Below are 23,781 nucleotides of genomic sequence, written 5' to 3' on the forward strand. Positions count from 1 at the left end.
CGCACACATCACACAGACACGCAGCGCACACATCACACAGACACGCAGCGCACACATCACACAGACACGCAGCGCACACATCACACAGACACGCAGCGCACGCATCACACAGACACGCAGCGCACGCAGCACACAGACATGCAGCATACACAGCATGCAGACACGCAGCACAAGCAGCGCACACAGACACACAACACACAGGCATGCAGGATACACAGCACACAGACACGTAGCACACACATCACACAGACACGCAGCACACACAGACACACAGACACTCAGAACACACATCACACAGACACGCAGCACACACATCACACAGACATGCAGCACAAGCAGCGCACACAGACACGCAGCACAAGCAGCACACAAAGACAGGCAGCATACGCAGCACACAGACACGCAGCATACACCAGACACGCAGCACACACAGACACGCAGCACACACATACATGCAGCACAAGCAGCATACACAGAGCACAGACACGCAGCACACACAACACACAGACTTGCAGCACAAACAGACATGCAGCACACACATCACACAGACTTGCAGCACACACAGACACGCAGCACAAGCAGCATACACAGACACGCAGCACACAGACACGCAGCACACACATCAGACACGCAGCACACACATCACACAGACACGCAGCACAAGCAGCGCACACAGACACGCAGCACAGACACGCAGCACACACACAGCACAAGCAGCGCACACACACGCAGCACAAGCAGCGCACACACACGCAGCACACACATCACAAAGACACGCAGCACACACATCACACAGACACGCAGCATACACATAACACATACACGCAGCACACACACAACACGCAGCACACACAGACACGCAGCACAAGCAGCATACAGACACGCAGCACAGACACGCAGCACACACAGACACGCAGCACAAGCAGCGCACACACACGCAGCACAAGCAGCGCACACACATCACAAACAAAAGCAGCACACACACATCACACAGACACGCAGCATACACAGACAAGCAGCGCACACAGACACGCAACAGACACGCAGCATACACATAACACAGACACGCAGCACACGCAGCACACAGACACGCAGCACACACAGCGCACACAGACACGCAGCACAAGCAGCACACACAGACACGCAGCACACAGACACGCAGCACAAACAGCGCACAGACATGCAGCACACACAGCACACGCACATCACATAGACACGCAGCACACACATCACACAGACACGCAGCATACACATAACAGACTTGCAGCACAAGCAGTGCACACAGACACGCAGCTCACAGACATGCAGCACATACAGACATGCAGCACGCAGACATGCAGCACGCAGACATGCAGCACGCAGACATGCAGCATTCACAGACATGCAGAATTCACAGACACGCAGCACACAGTCATGCAGCATACACAGACACGCAGCACACAGACACGCAGCACACGCATCACAGATATGCGGCACACACATCACACAGCACACAGACATGCAGCACACAGACACGCAGCACACACATCACACAGACATGCAGCACACACATCACACAGACACGCAGCATACACAGACATGCAGCACAAGCAGCGCACACAGACACACAGCACACACATCAGACACGCAGCACACACATCACACAGACACGCAGCACACACATCACACAGACACGCAGCACACACAAAACACAGACACGCAGCACACAGACATGCAGCACACACAGACACGCAGCACAAGCAGCGCACACAGACACGCAGCACAAGCAGCGCACACAGACAAGCAGCACACAGACATGCAGCACAAGCAGCGCACACACGCAGCACACACATCACACAGACACGCAGCGCACACAGACACGCAGCACAAGCAGCGCACACAGACACGCAGCACAAGCAGCGCACACAGACACGCAGCACAAGCAGCGCACACAGACACGCAGCATACGCAGCACACAGACACGCAGCATACACATAACACAGACACGCACTCTCACACAGACACGCAACACACACAGACACGCAGCACAAGCAGCACACACAGACACGCAGCACACGCATCACACGCATCACACAGACACGCAGCAGACGCATCACAGATATGCAGCACACACATCACACAGCTCACAGACTTGCAGCACAAGCAGCGCACACAGACACACAGCACACAGACACACAGCACACACATCACACAGACACGCAGCACACACATCACACAGACACGCAGCTCACACATCACACAGACACGCAGCACACAGACATGCAGCATACACAGCACACAGACACGCAGAACAAGCAGCACACAGACACGCAGCACACACACAGCACAAGCAGCGCACACACGCAGCACACACAGCACACACAGACACGCAGAACAAGCAGCACACACACACGCAGCACACACATCACAAAGACACGCAGCACACACAGCACACAGACACGCAGCACACACATCACACAGACACGCAGCACACACATCACACAGACACGCAGCACACACATCACACAGACACGCAGCACACACATCACACAGACACGCAGCACACACATCACACAGACACGCAGCACACACATCACACAGACACGCAGCACACACATCACACAGACACGCAGCACACACATCACACAGACACGCAGCACAGGCAGCGCACACAGACACGCAGCACAGGCAGCGCACACAGACAAGCAGCGCACACACACGCAGCATACACAGACAAGCAGCGCACACAGACACGGAGCATACACAGCACACAGACGCAGCACACAGACATGCAGCACACACAGACACGCAGCACAAGCAGCGCACACAGACACGCAGCACAAGCAGCGCACACAGACAAGCAGCACACAGACATGCAACATACACAGCACACAGACTTGCAGCACACACAGACACGCAGCACAAGCAGCATACAGACAAGCAGCACACACAGACACGCAGCACACAGACACGCAGCACAAACAGCGCACACAGACACGCAGCACACACATCACACAGACACGCAGCACACACATCACACAGACACGCAGCACACACATCACACACACGCAGCACACACAGACACGCAGCACACACAGACACGCAGCACACAGACATGCAGCACAAGCAGCACACACAGACACGCAGCACACAGACACGCAGCACAAACAGCGCACACAGACACGCAGCACACACATCACACAGACACGCAGCACACACATCACACAGACACGCAGCACACACATCACACACACGCAGCACACACAGACACGCAGCACACACAGACACGCAGCACACAGACATGCAGCACAAGCAGCGCACACAGACACGCAGCACACAGACACACAGCACACAGACTTGCAGCACAAGCAGTGCACACAGACACGCAGCACACAGACATGCAGCGCATACAGACACGCATCACACAGACACGCAGCACACACATCACACAGACACGCAGCACAAGCATCACACACAGACATGCAGCACACAGACACGCAGCACAAGCAGCGCACAGACACGCAGCACACACATCACACAGACACGCAGCACACACATCACACAGACACGCAGCACACACACAACAGATATGCAGCACACACATCACACAGACACGCAGCATACACATCACACAGACACGTAGCATACGCAGCACACACAGACACAGCATACACAGCACACAGACATGCAGCACACACATCACACAGCACACAGACATGCAGCACAAGCAGCGCACACAGACACACAGCACAGACACGCAGCACACAGACACACATCACACAGACTTGCAGCACAAGCAGTGCACACAGACACACAGCACAAGCAGCGCACACAAACGCAGCACACAGACATGCAGCACAAGCAGCACACACATCACACAGACACGCAGCACACACATCACACAGACAAGCAGCACACACATCACACAGACAAGCAGCACACACATCACACAGACACGCAGCACACACATCACACAGACACGCAGCACACACATCACACAGACACGCAGCACACACATCACACAGACACGCAGCACACACATCACACAGACACGCAGCACACACATCACACAGACACGCAGCACACACATCACACAGACACACAGCACACACATCACACAGACACGCAGCATACACATCACACAGACACGCAGCACAGGCAGCGCACACAGACAGGCAGCACAAGCAGCGCACACACACGCAGCACACACATCACACAGACACGCAGCATACACAGACAAGCAGCGCACACAGACACGCAGCATACACAGCACACAGACGCAGCACACAGACATGCAGCACAAGCAGCGCACACAGACACGCAGCACAAGCAGCGCACACAGACAAGAAGCACACAGACATGCAACATACACAGCACACAGACTTGCAGCACACACATCACACAGACACGCAGCACACACAGACACACAGCACAAGCAGCACACACAGACACGCAGCATACACAGACACGCAGCACACGCATCACACAGACACGCAGCATACACAACAGATATGCAGCGCACACAGACACGCAGCATACGCAGCACACACAGCACACAGACCTGCAGCACAAGCAGTGCACACAGACACGCAGCACACAGACATGCAGCATACACAGCACACAGACTTGCAGCACACACAGACAAGCAGCACAAGCAGAGCACATAGACACGCAGCACACACATCACAAAGACATGCAGCATACACAGCACACAGACACGCAGCATACGCAGCACACAGACTTGCAGCACACACAGACAAGCAGCACAAGCAGCGCACACAGACATGCAGCACACACATCACACAGACACGCAGCATATGCAGCACACAGACAAGCAGCACACACATCACACAGACATGCAGCACACACATCACACAGACACGCAGCACAAGCAGCGCACACAGACACGCAGCACAAGCAGCGCACACAGACACGCAGCACACACAGACACGCAGCACACACATCACACAAACACGCAGCACACAGACACGCAGCACACACAGACACGCAGCACACACATCACACAGACACGCAGCACACACATCACACAGACACGCAGCACACACATCACACAGACACGCAGCACACACATCACACAGACACGCAGCACACAGACACGCAGCATACACAGCACACAGACACGCAGCACAGGCATCACAAAGACATGCAGCATACACAGCACACAGACACGCAGCATACGCAGCACACAGACTTGCAGCACACACAGACAAGCAGCACAAGCAGCGCACACAGACATGCAGCACACACATCACACAGACACGCAGCATATGCAGCACACAGACAAGCAGCACACACATCACACAGACATGCAGCACACACATCACACAGACACGCAGCACAAGCAGCGCACACAGACACGCAGCATATGCAGCACACAGACAAGCAGCACACGCATCACACAGACACGCAGCACACACATCACACAGACACGCAGCACACAGACACGCAGCACACGCATCACACAGACACGCAGCACATGCATCACACAGACATGCAGCACACACAGACACGCAGCACACATCACACAGACATGCAGCGCACACAGACACGCAGCACAAGCAGCGCACACAGACACGCAGCATACACAGACACGCAGCACACACATCACACAAACACGCAGCACACAGACACGCAGCACACACAGACACGCAGCACACACAGACACGCAGCACACACAGACACGCAGCACACACAGACACGCAGCACACACATCACACAGACACGCAGCACACACATCACACAGACACGCAGCACACACATCACACAGACACGCAGCACACACATCACACAGACACGCAGCACACACAGCACACAGACACGCAGCATACACAGCACACAGACTTGCAGCACACACAGACAAGCAGCACAAGCAGCGCACACAGACACGCAGCACACACATCACACAGACACGCAGCATATGCAGCACACAGACAAGCAGCGCACACATCACACAGACATGCAGCACACACATCACACAGACACGCAGCACAAGCAGCGCACACAGACACGCAGCATATGCAGCACACAGACAAGCAGCACACGCATCACACAGACACGCAGCACACACATCACACAGACACGCAGCACACAGACACGCAGCACACGCATCACACAGACACGCAGCACATGCATCACACAGACATGCAGCACACACAGACACGCAGCACACATCACACAGACATGCAGCGCACACAGACACGCAGCACAAGCAGCGCACACAGACACGCAGCATACACAGACACGCAGCACACACATCACACAAACACGCAGCACACAGACACGCAGCACACACAGACACGCAGCACACACAGACACGCAGCACACACATCACACAGACACGCAGCACACACATCACACAGACACGCAGCACACACAGCACACAGACACGCAGCATACACAGCACACAGACTTGCAGCACACACAGACAAGCAGCACAAGCAGCGCACACAGACACGCAGCACACACATCACACAGACACGCAGCATATGCAGCACACAGACAAGCAGCACACACATCACAGACATGCAGCACACACATCACACAGACACGCAGCACACACATCACACAGACACGCAGCACACACATCACACAGACACGCAGCACACACATCACACAGACACGCAGCACACACAGACAAGCAGCACACAGACACGCAGCACACACATCACAGACATGCAGCATACACATCACACAGACAAGCAGAACACACATCACACAGACAAGCAGCACACACATCACAGACATGCAGCACACACAGACACGCAGCATACACAGCACACAGACACGCAGCACACGCATCACACAGACACGCAGCACACACATCACACAGACATGCAGCACACACAGACACGCAGCACACATCACACAGACATGCAGCACACACAGACACGCAGCACAAGCAGCGCACACAGACACGCAGCATACACAGACACGCAGCACACAGACACGCAGCACAAGCAGCGGACACAGACACGCAGCATATGCAGCACACAGAAAAGCAGCACACACATCACACAGACACGCAGCACAAGCAGCACACACAGACACGCAGCGCACAGACACGCAGCATACACAGCACACAGACACGCAGCACACGCATCACACAGACACGCAGCACTCGCATCACACAGACACGCAGCACACGCATCACACAGACACGCAGCACACACATCACACAGACACGCAGCACACACATCACACAGACACGTAGCATACGCAGCACACACAGACATGCAGCATACGCAGCACAAACAGACATGCAGCACATGCAGACAGGCAGCACAAGCAGCGCACACAGACACGCAGCACACAGACATGCAGCGCATACAGACACGCAGCACACACAGCACACAGACACGCAGCACACACATCACACAGACACGCAGCATACACATCACAAAGACACGCAGCACACACAGACACGCAGCACACAGACACGCAGCACACAGACATGCAGCACAAGCAGCGCACACAGACACGCAGCACACACATCACACAGACACGCAGCACACACATCACACAGACACGCAGCACACAGACACGCAGCACAAGCAGCCCACACAGACACGCAGCATATGCAGCACACAGACAAACAGCACACACATCACACAGACAAGCAGCACACACATCACACAGACACGCAGCACACGCATCACACAGACACGCAGCACACGCATCACACAGACACGCAGCACACACATCACACAGACACGCAGCACACACATCACACAGACACGCAGCACACACATCACACAGACACGCAGCACACACATCACACAGACACGTAGCATACGCAGCACACAGACATGCAGCACACGCAGACACGCAGCGCACGCAGACACGCAGCACACACATCTCAGACACGCAGCACACACATCACACAGACACGCAGCACACACATCACACAGACACGCAGCACACAGACACGCAGCACAAGCAGCGCACACAGACACGCAGCATATGCAGCACACAGACAAGCAGAACACACATCACACAGACACGCAGCACACACAGACACGCAGCACACAGACATGCAGCACACAGACACGCAGCACAAGCAGCGCACAGACACGCAGCATACACAGCACACAGACACGCAGCATACACATCACACAGACACGCAGCACACACAGACATGCAGCACACAGACACGCAGCACAAGCAGTGCACAGACACGCAGCATACACAGCACACAGACACGCAGCACACACATCACACAGACACGCAGCACACACATCACACAGACACGCAGCACACACATCACACAGACACGCAGCACACACATCACACAGACACGCAGCACACACATAACAGATATGCAGCACACACATCACACAGACACGCAGCATACACATCACACAGACACGTAGCACACACATCACACAGACACGCAGCAAACACATCACACAGACACGCAGCACAAGCAGGGCACACAGACACGCAGCACACACATCTCAGACACGCAGCACACACATCTCAGACACGCAGCACACACAGACACGCAGCACACACAGACACGCAGCACACACAGACACGCAGCACACACAGACACGCAGCACAAGCAGCACACACAGCACACATGCAGCACACGCAGCACACACAGACACGCAGCACACACAGACACGCAACACACACAGACACGCAGCACACACAGACACGCAGCACACACAGACACGCAATACACACAGAAACGCAGCACACACAGACTTGCAGCACACACAGACAAGCAGCACAAGCAGCGCACACAGACATGCAGCATACAGACATGCAGCACACAGACACGCAGCATACACAGCACACAGACTTGCAGCACACACAGACAAGCAGCGCACACAGACATGCAGCATACACAGCACACAGACACGCAGCACACACATCACACCGACACGCAGCACACACATCACACCGACACGCAGCACACACATCACACAGACACGCAGCACACACATCACACAGACACGCAGCAAACACATCACACAGACACGCAGCACACACAGACACGCAGCACAAGCAGCGCACACAGACACGCAGCACACACACACAGACACGCAGCATACACAGCACACAGACACGCAGCACACGCATCACACAGACACGCAGCACACACCACACAGACATGCAGCACACACAGACATGCAGCACACACAGACACGCAGCACACACAGACACGCAGCACACACAGACACGCAGCACACATCACACAGACATGCAGCACACACAGACAAGCAGCACAAGCAGCGCACACAGACACGCAGCAAACACATCACACAGACACGCAGCACAAGCAGCGCACACAGACACGCAGCACACACGGAAACGCAGCACACACAGACATGCAGCACAAGCAGCGCACAGACACGCAGCACACACATCACACAGACACGCAGCACACACATCACACAGACACGCAGCGCACACATCACACAGACACGCAGCGCACACAGACACGCAGCAAAGCAGCGCACACAGACACGCAGCAAAGCAGCGCACACAGACACGCTGCATTTGCAGCACACAGACAAGCAGCACACACATCACAGACATTCAGCATACACATCACACAGACAAGCAGCACACACATCACACAGTCACGCAGCATACACATAACAGATATGCAGCACACACATCACACAGCACACAGACATGCAGCATACACAGACTTGCAGCACACACAGACAGGCAGCACACAGACATGCAGCATACACAACACACAGACACGCAGCACACAGACATGCAGCACACACAGCACACAGACTTGCAGCACACACAGACACGCAGCACAAGCAGCGCACAGACACGCAGCACAAGCAGCGCACACAGACACGCAGCATACACATCACACAGACACGCAGCACACAGACATGCAGCATACACAACACACAGACACGCAGCACACAGACATGCAGCATACACAGCACACAGACTTGCAGCACACACAGACAAGCAGAACAAGCAGCGCACAGACACGCAGCACACACATCACACAGACACGCAGCACACGCAGCACACAGACACGCAGCATACACAGCACACAGACTTGCAGCACACACAGACAAGCAGCACAAGCAGCGCACAGAGAAGCAGCGCACACAGACACGCAGCATACACATCACACAGACATGCAGCACACACATCACACAGACATGCAGCACACAGACATGCAGCACACACAGACACGCAGCACACACATCACACAGACACGCAGCACACAGACATGCAGCATACACAGCACACAGACACGCAGCACACACATCACACTGACACGCAGCACACACATACAAACAGCACACATCACACAGACATGCAGCACACAGACATGCTGCACACACAGAAACGCAGCACAAGCAGCGCACACAGACACACAGCACACACAGACATGCAACACACACATCACACAGACACGCAGCACACACAGACATACAGCACAAGCAGCGCACACAGACATGCTGCACACACATCACACAGACACTTGGCATACACAGCACATAGACACGCAGCATACACATCACACTGACACGCAGCACACACATCACACTGACATGCAGCACACAGACATGCAGCACACGCAGCACAAGCAGCGCACACAGACACACAGCACACACAGACATGCAGCACACACATCACACAGACACGCAGCACACAGACATGCAGCATACACAGCACACAGACACGCAGCACACACATCACACTGACACGCAGCACACACATCACACAGACACGCAGCACACACATCACACAGACTTGCAGCACACAGACATGCAGCACACACAGACACGCAGCACAAGCAGCGCACACAGACACACAGCACACACAGACATGCAGCACACACATCACACAGACACGCAGCACACAGACATGCAGCATACACAGCACACAGACACGCAGCACACACATACAAGCAGCACACATCACACAGACATGCAGCACACAGACAAGCTGCACACACAGAAACGCAGCACAAGCAGCGCACACAGACACACAGCACACACAGACATGCAGCACACACATCACACAGACACGCAGCACACACAGACATACAGCACAAGCAGCGCACACAGACATGCTGCACACACAGACACGCAGCGCACAGACACGCAGCACACACATCACACAGACACGCAGCACACACATCACACAGACACGCAGCACACACATCACACAGACTTGCAGCACACACTGACACTCAGCATACACATCACACAGACACGCAGCACACACATCACACAGACACGCAGCACGCACAGACACAGCACACAGACACGTAGCATACACATCACACAGACATGCAGCACACAGACACGCAGCACACACAGACATGCAGCATACACAGCACACAGACACGCAGCACACACATACAAGCAGCACACATCACACAGACATGCAGCACACAGACAAGCTGCACACACAGAAACGCAGCACAAGCAGCGCACACAGACACACAGCACACACAGACATGCAGCACACACATCACACAGACACGCAGCACACACAGACATACAGCACAAGCAGCGCACACAGACATGCTGCACACACAGACACGCAGCGCACAGACACGCAGCACACACATCACACAGACACGCAGCACACACATCACACAGACACGCAGCACACACATCACACAGACTTGCAGCACACACTGACACTCAGCATACACATCACACAGACACACAGCACACACATCACACAGACACGCAGCACACACATCACACAGACACGCAGCACGCACAGACACAGCACACAGACACGTAGCATACACATCACACAGACATGCAGCACACAGACACGCAGCACACACAGACATGCAGCACACAGCTTGCCCATGGGTTCTAAGCTAAAGGAAGCTAGTGGATTGTAGATACAGATATGCCCAGCTATATCCTTGACACTGGCGCAGCAAATCACGCCACGCATAGCACGAGATGCATGCCTGCGAGCGGATACGTGCAATGCATATGCGCCTCCATAGGAATGCATGGTGCAATCGCAGTGTGCTCCATAGCATATAAAGGTTCAGGGAATCGCATGGCCCGATGTGTGCGCACGTTTGTGGTGCGATCAGCCACAATGTAACGGGCACATCTGTAGGAAGTTATACAGTGGGACTTACACTCTACCTATATACAAGCTCCACATTCATTATCAGTGATGGAGAATAATCCATGTACAGGAAATGACTATATTCCAATGTATTGTGCATTATAGAACTTACCAATCGCAAACCCCACTCCAAAATTTGGCGCTATTAAGCCATAGATATCACTAGCGAATGGCACCTGAATTTGAATATAAGACACAAGATTTAGAAGTTAAAGGTTTCATTATAATTATGTAAAGATTTCCTGTTAGATGGTCCCATCTGTGTGATAATTATAACGATCTATGCTATTATATATAAGTGGTCAGTGAGCGGAATGAAGCTTAGCAGATCCTCTCATTAATACTGTCCGGCCTGCAGGCAGCTGGCACCACAAGTCAATCATTCCCTATAGAAGTCCCCAATTCTTCTCATTCATTCACCAATTCACAGGGACTTGTTTCCAGATTAAATGATTGTACAGACCCAGGACTACAGATCCCCCCTGGTGCTGTGTCTAATGCCAGGAAGATATTGTTACCAGGCTGAACACTCACAGATAAGTGTAGCCCAGATATCGTCCTGGCAGACAACTGTATTACAGTCTGTTGTCCTCTGCTGATATCAGGGGCTACCTCATTTTGCATATAGAGGCTGTCTGGGGTGATGATGGGATGTGGGGAGGGGTAAAGAGGATGATGGGATGTGAGGAGGGGTAGAGAGGCTGCCTGGGGTGATGATAGGATGTGGGGAGGGGTAGAGAGGAAGCCTGAGGTGCTGATGGAATGTGGGGAGGGGTAGATAGGCTGCCTGGTGTGATGATAGGATGTGGGGAGGGGTAGAGAGGATGCTGGGGTGATGATGGGATGTGGGGAGGGGTAGAGAGGCTGCCTGGAGTGATGATGGGATGTGGGGAGGGGTAGAAAGGCTGCCTGGGGTGATGATGGGATGTGGGGAGGGGTAGAGAGGATGCCTGGGGTGATTATGGGATGTGGGGAGGGGTAGAGAGGATGCTGGGGTGATGATGGGATGTGGGGAGGGGTAGAGAGGATGCCTGGGGTGATTATGGGATGTGGGGAGGGATAGAGAGGATGCTGGGGTGATGATGGGATGTGGGGAGGGATAGAGAGGATGCTGGGGTGATGATGGGATGTGGGGAGGGGTAGAGAGGATGCTGGGGTGATGATGGGATGTGGGGAGGGTTAGAGAGGATGCTGGGGTGATGATGGGATGTGGGGAGGGTTAGAGAGGATGCCTGAGGTGATGATGGGATGTGGGGAGGGTTAGAGAGGCTGCCTGGGGTGATGATGGGATGTGGGGAGGGTTAGAGAGGCTGCCTGGGGTGATGATGGGATGTGGGGAGGGGTAGAGAGGATGCCTGGGGTGATGATGGGATGTGGGGAGGGGTAGAGAGGATGCCTGGGGTGAGTATGGGATGTGGGGAGGGATAGAGAGGATGCTGGGGTGATGATGGGATGTGGGGAGGGGTAGAGAGGATGCTGGGGTGATGATGGGATGTGGGGAGGGTTAGAGAGGATGCCTGAGGTGATGATGGGATGTGGGGAGGGGTAGAGAGGATGCCTGGGGTGATGATGGGATGTGGGGAGGGGTAGAGAGGATGCTGGGGTGATGATGGGATGTGGGGAGGGTTAGAGAGGATGCCTGAGGTGATGATGGGATGTGGGGAGGGGTAGAGAGGATGCCTGGGGTGATGATGGGATGTGGGGAGGGGTAGAGAGGATGCTGGGGTGATGATGGGATGTGGGGAGGGGTAGAGAGGATGCTGGGGTGATGATGGGATGTGGGGAGGGGTAGAGAGGATGCTGGGGTGATGATGGGATGTGGGGAGGGTTAGAGAGGATGCCTGAGGTGATGATGGGATGTGGGGAGGGGTAGAGAGGATGCCTGGGGTGATTATGGGATGTGGGGAGGGGTAGAGAGGATGCTGGGGTGATGATGGGATGTGGGGAGGGGTAGAGAGGATGCTGGGGTGATGATGGGATGTGGGGAGGGTTAGAGAGGATGCCTGAGGTGATGATGGGATGTGGGGAGGGGTAGAGAGGATGCCTGGGGTGATGATGGGATGTGGGGAGGGGTAGAGAGGATGCCTGGGGTGATTATGGGATGTGGGGAGGGGTAGAGAGGATGCTGGGGTGATGATGGGATGTGGGGAGGGGTAGAGAGGATGCCTGGGGTGATGATGGGATGTGGGGAGGGTTAGAGAGGATGCCTGAGGTGATGATGGGATGTGGGGAGGGGTAGAGAGGATGCCTGGGGTGATGATGGGATGTGGGGAGGGGTAGAGAGGATGCCTGGGGTGATGATGGGATGTGGGGAGGGGTAGAGAGGATGCCTGGGGTGATGATGGGATGTGGGGAGGGGTAGAGAGGATGCCTGGGGTGATGCCAGGATGTGGATATGAATTATAACTGTAGCTGAAATGCGACTGTGGACATTTGTAATCCCCCTTGGGTAATTCTGAATAAATGTCATGCTGCTCTGTGTATTAAAATATGTTATCACACAGACAGATACATATTACACACTATACAGAGAATAGGACATTATTTTATATATTGTGTAATGAAGTTTTTGGACCTAAATTACATTTAAAACCAACAACCTCACAAAAGCCTTCGCTAATGATCTGCGTTACACAGTGCTATTGCAGCTTCTGCTCGCAGGTGTCAGGCAATTCATCTGTGCAATAGGTGAGACAGACTCATACAGTATATGTACATACATGTCTATATACACAAACACGTGTTCTTCCACTTACACATATGATGCTAATTCCCACCAATATCATCCCAATGAAGGCACAGAGCCACCTGGAAAGGACAAGAACATATAAATCAACCAAGGTCTTGTATTCCCCGCACATAGTGTCATACATCTGCCCCCAACATCACTATATACCCCCCTCAGGGGTAACAACTCTAGCCCATAGTGTCATACATCGGCCCCGACATCACTATATACCCCCCTCAGGGGTAACAACTCTAGCCCATAGTGTCATACATCTGCCCCGACATCACTATATACCCCCCCAGGGGTAACAACTCTAGCCCATAGTGTCATACACCAGCCCCGACATCACTATATACCCCCACAGGGGTAACAACTCTAGCCCTAGTCTCAGACATCTGCCCCTGGCATCTAATACAGTCATTATACACCCCCAGTGTAACGCATCTGCCCCCAGCATCTACCACAGTCACTATACACCCCCCAGTGTCATACAACTGCCCCCAGCATCTACCACAGTCACTATAGACCCCCCCAGTGTCACCCATCTGCCCCCAGCATCTACCACAGTCACTATACACCCCCCAGTGTCACATATCTGCCCCCAGCATCTACAACAGTCACTATACACCCCCCAGTGTCACACATCTGCCCCCAGCATCTACCACAGTCACTATACCCCCCAGTGTCACATATCTGCCCCCAGCATCTACCACAGTCACTATACACCCCCCCAGTGTCACACATCTGCCCACAGCATCTACCACAGTCACTATACACCCCCCCAGTGTCACACATCTGCCCCCAGCATCTACCACAGTCACTATAGACCCCCAGTGTCACACATCTGCCCCCAGCATCTACCACAGTCACTATACACCCCCCCAGTGTCACACATCTGCCCCCAGCATCTACCACAGTCACTATACACCCCCCGAGTATCACAAATCTGCCCCCAGCATCTACCACAGTCATTATACACCCCCCCAGTGTCACACATCTGCCCCCAACATCTACCACAGTCACTATACACCCCCCCCAGTGTCACACATCTGCCCCCAGCATCTACCACAGTCACTATACCCCCCCTTTGTCACACATCTGCCCCTGACATCTACCACAGTCACTATACACCCCCCCAGTGTCACACATCTGCCCCCAGCATCTACCACAGTCACTATACACCCCCCGAGTATCACAAATCTGCCCCCAGCATCTACCACAGTCATTATACACCCCCCCAGTGTCACACATCTGCCCCCAGCATCTACCACAGTCACTATACCCCCCCTTTGTCACACATCTGCCCCTGACATCTACCACAGTCACTATACACCCCCCAGTGTCACACATCTGCCCCTGACATCTACCACAGTCACTATACACCCCCAGTGTCACACATCTGCCCCCAGCATCTACCACAGTCACTATACCCCCCAGTGTCACACATCTGCCCCCAGCATCTACCACAGTCACTATACACCCCCCAGTGTCACAAATCTGCCCCCAGCATCTACCACAGTCACTATACCCCCCCCAGTGTCACACATCTGCCCCCAGCATCTACCACGGTCACTATACACCCCCCAGTGTCACACATCTACCCCCAGCATCTACCACAGTCACTATAGACCCCCCAGTGTCACATATCTGCCTCCGGCATCTACCACAGTCACTATACACCCCCCAGTGTCACACATCTGCCCCCAGCATCTACCACAGTCACTATACACCCCCCAGTGTCACACATCTGCCCCCAGCATCTACCACAGTCACCCAGTGTCACACATCTGCCCCCAGCATCTACCACAGTCACTATACCCCCCCAGTGTCACACATCTGCCCCAGCATCTACCACAGTCACTATACACCCCCCCAGTGTCACACATCTGCCCCCAGCATCTACCACAGTCACTATACACCCCCCAGTGTCACACATCTGCCCCCAGCATCTACCACAGTCACTATACCCCCCCCCAGTGTCACACATCTGCCCCCGCATCTACCACAGTCACTATACACCCCCCCAGTGTCACACATCTGCCCCCAGCATCTACCACAGTCACTATACCCCCCAGTGTCACATATCTGCCCCCAGCATCTACCACAGTCACTATACCCCCCAGTGTCACATATCTGCCCCCAGCATCTACCACAGTCACTATACACCCCCCAGTGTCACACATCTGCCTGTGACATCTACCAGTCACTATACACCCCCCCAGTGTCACACATCTGCCCCCAGCATCTACCACAGTCACTATACACCCCCAGTGTCACACATCTGCCCCCCAGCATCTATCACAGTCACTATACACCCCCCCAGTGTCACACATCTGCCCCCAGCATCTACCACAGTCACTATACACCCCCCAGTGTCACACATCTGCCCTCAGCATCTACCACAGTCACTATACACCCCCCGCTGTCACACATCTGCCCCCAGCATCTACCCCAGTCACTATACACCCCCCAGTGTCACACATCTGCCCCCAGCATCTACCACAGTCACTATACACCCCCAGTGTCACATCTGCCCCCAGCATCTACCACAGTCACTATACACCCCCCCAGTGTCACACATCTGCCCCTGACATCTACCACAGTCACTATACACCCCCCTTGTGAAAAAAAATGCAGATTAAAAGAGACCTGTAGAAAATGGTGGAGAATATCTCAACAGCGAAGTTAAACTTCTTAAGAAAATGTGGATAAGAGCATTAATTTACCATTGCCTATACTCCTGAGCAAATCATTAGTAGTGACTGAGCAAACAGTACACTAGTGAAGAGAATAATATGCATGCTAAAGGACACAGGTCGTGTCCACAGCAGTCAATCCCAAGAACAGTTCTCCTACAGTTGCACTAAAGGACAATACACCTATTGAAGCATGGCCAATGAGAAAATTAAGTGTAATAAATCTCAGAAAATTTTTAAAGTACAACCTATGGGCCTGATTCAGACCCACTTGCAAGCAGGTCGATGGTGGCCCAGTGCGCACGCTCTGCGTGCGTGAGCCCCATAGCGAGTGAGACCTTTACTTGCTCCGGAGCTCGCAGCAAAACGGGGTGGCTGTCGATGTTGATCAACAGCTCGCCCCGTTTTGTAGGGGGGAGGCTGAACAAATGGAGGCGTTCCCGAATGAATACCTCCCATTTCTGGGCGTCACTACTGACATCACTTGTGATGTCAGTAGTGGACTTCTGGCTCTAACAGAGCTGGAAGTCCACTCGGCATTGCGAGTGCCGAGACCCTACCTTAGGGTCTCCTCGCAATGCCGATGGTCATGATCATCACGACCATCTCCTGCACACTCAAACTAGCTGTGGGTGGGCACCCACAGCCTAGCGAGCGGGTAGGAAACTAAAATTTAAAAAAATACTCCCCGTCCTGATTCAGAAGGTGTGCTCGCAATTAGCGAGCAGCTCTGAATCAGGCCCTATGTGCATACATTAAAAGATAAAAGCAGCAAGATGGAGTAAAAGTCAGTAAAGTGCATCATGCTTGGCCACTGCCATGAGAGTAAAGGTTACAGATTGTGGATTCCAAATACTACAAATAATTTAAAATCCCAAAATGTTATCTTTAAAAATAAAAAAAAATTGAAGAAAAGTTGGAAGCCGATATGCAGAGCAAGTATGTGGACTGAGCATATAGTGTATGTGAGAAAGTTCAACCACAGCAGAGGACTTATGCAAAGTCAAATATTGTAAAACCACCTAAGAGGTATGAGGAGGAATTTGTAAACTTTGCAGTCCATGAATATCAAGATATTCAGATACCAAAATCACAGTTCTCCAGGTAGGCTTCATGCCCTGTCCCAAGATGGTCGTCATGATCACTACTGAGCATGTACAGGGGCCATCTTGTTTTTGCTATGTAGAGTGACATGGTGGGAGACATAAGTCTCAGCTTAGGTTGTAAGAGACCCCAGTGAATACCTGCATATAAAAGCTGTACTAGCATCATTACACTGCTACCAATTAGCAGCACTCACTCACTGGCTGCTGAGTTGTATAGAACTCTGCTCTGCTCAAGAGCCATTCCTTCACCAGTATGCATGTAACAGCTGTACATACAGATGTGTCCTCATATATCTAGCCACCTTGCACATTAAATAGCCCTTCTAATCGTTCCATGCCGTGGTGTGATTCGGTAGCGCAGATCATCTTTTTGTGCAACTTCTTACCTTCAAATGTGTCTTATTTATACAGCAATGTGAATAGATAGCACAAGCAGATTCTGCTGATTAAAATGATATGCTACATGCCTATATTCTGTGTGTGACTGCGGGTGTATCTGCATGCCTATATTCTGTGTGTGTGACTGCGGGTGTATCTGCATGCCTATATTCTGTGTGTGTGACTGCGGGTGTATCTGCATGCCTATATTCTGTGTGTGACTGCGGCTGTATCTGCATGTGTATGTTCTGTGTGTGACTGCGGGTGTATCTGCATGCCTATATTCTGTGTGTGACTGTGGGTGTATCTGCATGCCTATATTCTGTGTGTGTGTGTAACTGCGGGTGTATCTGCATGCCTATATTCTGTGTGTGTGACTGCGGGTGTATCTGCATGCCTATATTCTGTGTGTGTGACTGCTGGTGTATCTGCATGCCTATATACTGTGTGTGACTGTGGGTGTATCTGCATGCCTATATTCTGTGTGTGTGTGTAACTGCGGGTGTATCTGCATGCCTATGTTCTGTGTGTGTGACTGCGGGTGTATCTGCATGCCTATATACTGTGTGTGACTGTGGGTGTATCTGCATGCCTATATACTGTGTGTGACTGTGGGTGTATCTGCATGCCTATATACTGTGTGTGACTGTGGGTGTATCTGCATGCCTATATACTGTGTGTGACTGTGGGTGTATCTGCATGGCTATATTCTGTGTGTGTGACTGCGGGTGTATCTGCATGCCTATATTCAGTGTGTGACTGCGGGTGTATCTGCTGTCATAGGGGCTGGCTGGACTGTGTTGTGCAGTGTCCCATAAAGGCTGTAGTCCTAGAGGGATGCTGTAGTGTTGTCCAGAGGGTGATCTATCCATCAGGAGTGCTCCCCAAAAGTGCACTCCAAAAAAAATAAAAAATAACAATTTTCTGAGTTTGTGAATTGTGTGCACTGTAGCAGCGCAAAGCGTGCGCCTGTATCATAAGTCAAGGGTCGGTTTGGAAATCTGGTCCGGACTGAAAGACGTGCCAACAATTTCTGACATGTCTACTGTCACTGCATATGATACTGTCACCATTGACAGAATGGTGGAGGATTACATTGGTGACAGCATCCAAGTAGGCATGTCAGACAGTCCATACCTGTACTGGCAGGAAAAAGAGGCAATTTGGAGGCCCCTGTACAAACTGGCTCTATTTTACCTGAGTTGCCCCCCCTCCAGTGTGCACTCCGAACGAGTGTTTAGTGCAGCCGGGAACCTTGTCAGCGAAAGGCGTAGGAGGTTGCTTCCACAAAATGTGGAGAAGATGATGTTCATCAAAATGAATTATCAACTCTTCCAGGGAGACCAACCTCCAGAACGTACAGAGGGACCTGTGGTGGTGGATTCCAGCGGGGATGGGTTAATAGTCTGTGAGGATGAGGATGTACACAACACTGAAGAGGGTGAGGAATCGGTGGATGAGGAGGATGAGGATGACATCTTGCCTCCGTAGAGCCAGTTTGTGCAGGGACACATTAATTGCCAGCTTGTTTTGTGGGGGCCCAAACGAACCAATCATTTCAGCCACAGTTGTGTGGCAGACCCTGGTGCTGAAATGATTGGTTTGTTAAAGTGTGCATGTCCTGTTTATACAACATAAGGGTGGGTGGGAGGGCCCAAGGACAATTCCATCTTGCACCTCTTTTTTTTCTTTGCATTATGTACAGTTTGGGGCCTAGTTTTTCAAACTGCCATCCTGTCTGCCACTGCAGTGCCACTCCTAGATGGGTCACGTGTTTGTGCCGCCCACTCGTGTCGCTTAGCATAGTCATCCAGCTACCTCGGTGCAACCTTTTGGACATAAAAACACTATTGTGAGGTGTGAGGTGTTCAGAATAGACTGGAAATGAGTGGAAATTAAGGTTATTGAGGTTAATAATAGCATAGGAGCAGAAAAACCCACAAATTCTGTGATTTTAGCTGTTTTTATACTTTTTAAAAAAAAATCCAGATCCAAAACACGAAGAAAGATCCAAAACCAAAACACAAAACACGAAAAGTGGCCGGTGCACACCCCCTGGGAGAGTCTCAGATCTATGAACACTTAGTCCGTCTAATGTCTGATTACTTATTTTCTATCTCAGATGAATGAAATGGTCATTATAACTGAGCAGGAGCTGTTATTCTGTCTCTGCATTAAGCATTCCTGTCCCGGGATGGCTATATGGTATACAGTATATAGAAATACAGGCTATGTACACACAGCAATATAGTGGCTGTTACAGATAAGATCAGCTCCTGAGACCTACCTCCCCATCCTGAGACCTACCTCCCCATCCTGAGACCTACCTCCCCATCCTGAGACCTACCTCCCCATCCTGAGACCTACCTCCCCATCCTGAGAGCCAGGGGCCCGAAGACATTGGTTCCTATGAGATAAGAGATACTGGCCGGGAGGAAAGCCACACCTGGGGGGACACAATCCTGGTATCAGACAAATGACACATTCAGGCGAAGGTTTAATATCCGGAGCCTGTTATCTGGGGGATCTCACATCAATCTCTCTCACTCCAAAGCTGATTTTTATTCAGTGACTGAATCCACCGAGGGTCCATCACACGCAGCTCTGGGACACAGAAAGAGGCCGACATCATTTATCTCTACCTGCTAATTACTAGCACAGGCTTATTGCTGGCTAATGGGAAGGTATTTACTACAGAAATGTACTGACCACACAGAGAACAGGAGGTGGGAGCTCCAGGCATCTATGTACAGTAACATTACTCCCCAGTGTAAGAGTATAAGTCACATTACTCCCCGGTGTAAGAGTATAAGTCACATTACTCCACAGTGTAAGAGTGTAAGTCACATTACTCCCCGGTGTAAGAGTATAAGTCACATTACTCCCCGGTGTAAGAGTATAAGTCACATTACTCCCCAGTGAAAGAGTATAAGTCACATTACTCCCAGGTGTAAGAGTATAAGTCACATTACTCCCAGGTGTAAGAGTATAAGTCACATTACTCCCCGGTGTAAGAGTATCAGTCACATTACTCCCAGGTGTAAGAGTATAAGTCACATTACTCCCCGGTGTAAGAGTATCAGTCACATTACTCCACAGTGTAAGAGTGTAAGTCACATTACTCCCCAGTGTAAGCGTATAAGTCACATTATTCCCCGGTGTAAGAGTATAAGTCACATTACTCCTCAGTGTAAGTAACATTACTCCCCGGTGTAAGAGTATAAGTCACATTACTCCACAGTGTAAGAGTGTAAGTCACATTACTCCCCGGTGTAAGAGTATAAGTCACATTACTCCACAGTGTAAGTAACATTACTCCCCGGTGTAAGAGTATAAGTCACATTACTCCCCAGTGTAAGAGTATAAGTCACATTACTCACCGGTGTAAGAGTGTAAGTCACATTACTCCAAGGTGTAAGAGTATAAGTCACATTACTCCACAGTGTAAGAGTATAAGTCACATTACTCCAAGGTGTAAGAGTATAAGTCACATTACTCCACAGTGTACGAGTGTAAGTCACATTACTCCCCAGTGTAAGAGTATAAGTCACATTACTCCCCAGTGTAAGAGTGTAAGTCACATTACTCCACAGTGTAAGAGTATAACTCACATTACTCCCCAGTGTAAGAGTATAAGTCACATTACTCCACAATGTAAGAGTGTAAGTCACATTATTCCCTGATGTAAGAGTATCAGTCACATCACTCCCCAGTGTAAGTCACATTATTCCCCGGTGTAAGACTATAAGTCACATTACTCCCCGGTGTAAGTCACATTACTCCACAGTGTAGGAGTGTAAGTCACATTACTCCCCAGTGTAAGCGTATAAGTCACATTATTCCCCGGTGTAAGAGTATAAGTCACATTACTCCCCGGTGTAAGAGTATAAGTCACATTACTCCCCGGTGTAAGTCACATTACTCCACAGTGTAGGAGTGTAAGTCACATTACTCCCCAGTGTAAGCGTATAAGTCACATTATTCCCCGGTGTAAGAGTATAAGTCACATTACTCCCCGGTGTAAGAGTATAAGTCACATTACTCCCCAGTGTAAGAGTATCAGTCACATTACTCCCCAGTGTAAGTCACATTACTCCCCAATGTAAGCGTATAAGTCACATTACTCCCCAGTGTAAGTAACATTACTCCCCGGTGTAAGAGTATAAGTCACATTACTCCCCAGTGTAAGAGTATAAGTCACATTACTCCCCAGAGTAAGAGTATAAGTCACATTACTCCCCAGAGTAAGAGTATAAGTCACATTACTCCCCAGTGTAAGAGTATAAGTCACATTATTCCCCGGTGTAAGCGTATAAGTCACATTACTCCCCAGTGTAAGAGTATAAGTCACATTACTCCAAGGTGTAAGAGTATAAGTCACATTACTCCACAGTGTAAGAGTGTAAGTCACATTACTCCCCAGTGTAAGAGTATAAGTCACATTACTCCACAGTGTAGGAGTGTAAGTCACATTACTCCCCAGTGTAAGCGTATAAGTCACATTATTCCCCGGTGTAAGCGTATAAGTCACATTATTCCCCGGTGTAAGAGTATAAGTCACATTACTCCTCAGTGTAAGTAACATTACTCCCCGGTGTAAGAGTGTAAGTCACATTACTCCACAGTGTAAGAGTATAACTCACATTACTCCCCAGTGTAAGAGTATAAGTCACATTACTCCACAATGTAAGAGTGTAAGTCACATTATTCCCTGATGTAAGAGTATCAGTCACATTACTCCCCAGTGTAAGAGTATAAGTCACATTATTCCCCGGTG

At 51.6% G+C, this 23,781-nt stretch overlaps 1 protein-coding gene across 3 annotated transcripts in view; it reads right to left on the reverse strand.

The window, feature by feature from the left end:
- Positions 1-23,781, reverse strand: part of SLC18A2 (solute carrier family 18 member A2) — a 397,553-nt gene that overhangs the window by 58,142 nt on the left and 315,630 nt on the right. For 2 of the 3 annotated variants that reach the window (XM_088459062.1, XM_088459063.1), the window contains 3 exons: positions 21,372-21,450; positions 14,853-14,904; positions 12,209-12,272 (listed from right to left, as the gene is read on the reverse strand). The exons of the other annotated variant lie outside the window; for it this stretch is intronic. In XM_088459062.1, coding sequence (XP_088315188.1) covers positions 12,209-12,272; positions 14,853-14,904; positions 21,372-21,450 — 195 coding nt within the window. The remainder of the gene's footprint in view (positions 1-12,208; positions 12,273-14,852; positions 14,905-21,371; positions 21,451-23,781) is intronic. 3 annotated transcript variants of the gene reach the window in all.

This window comes from Taudactylus pleione, unplaced genomic scaffold, assembly GCF_031769625.1.
Source record: "Taudactylus pleione unplaced genomic scaffold, aTauple2 ptg000892l, whole genome shotgun sequence".
NCBI classification, from domain to species: domain Eukaryota; kingdom Metazoa; phylum Chordata; class Amphibia; order Anura; family Myobatrachidae; genus Taudactylus; species Taudactylus pleione.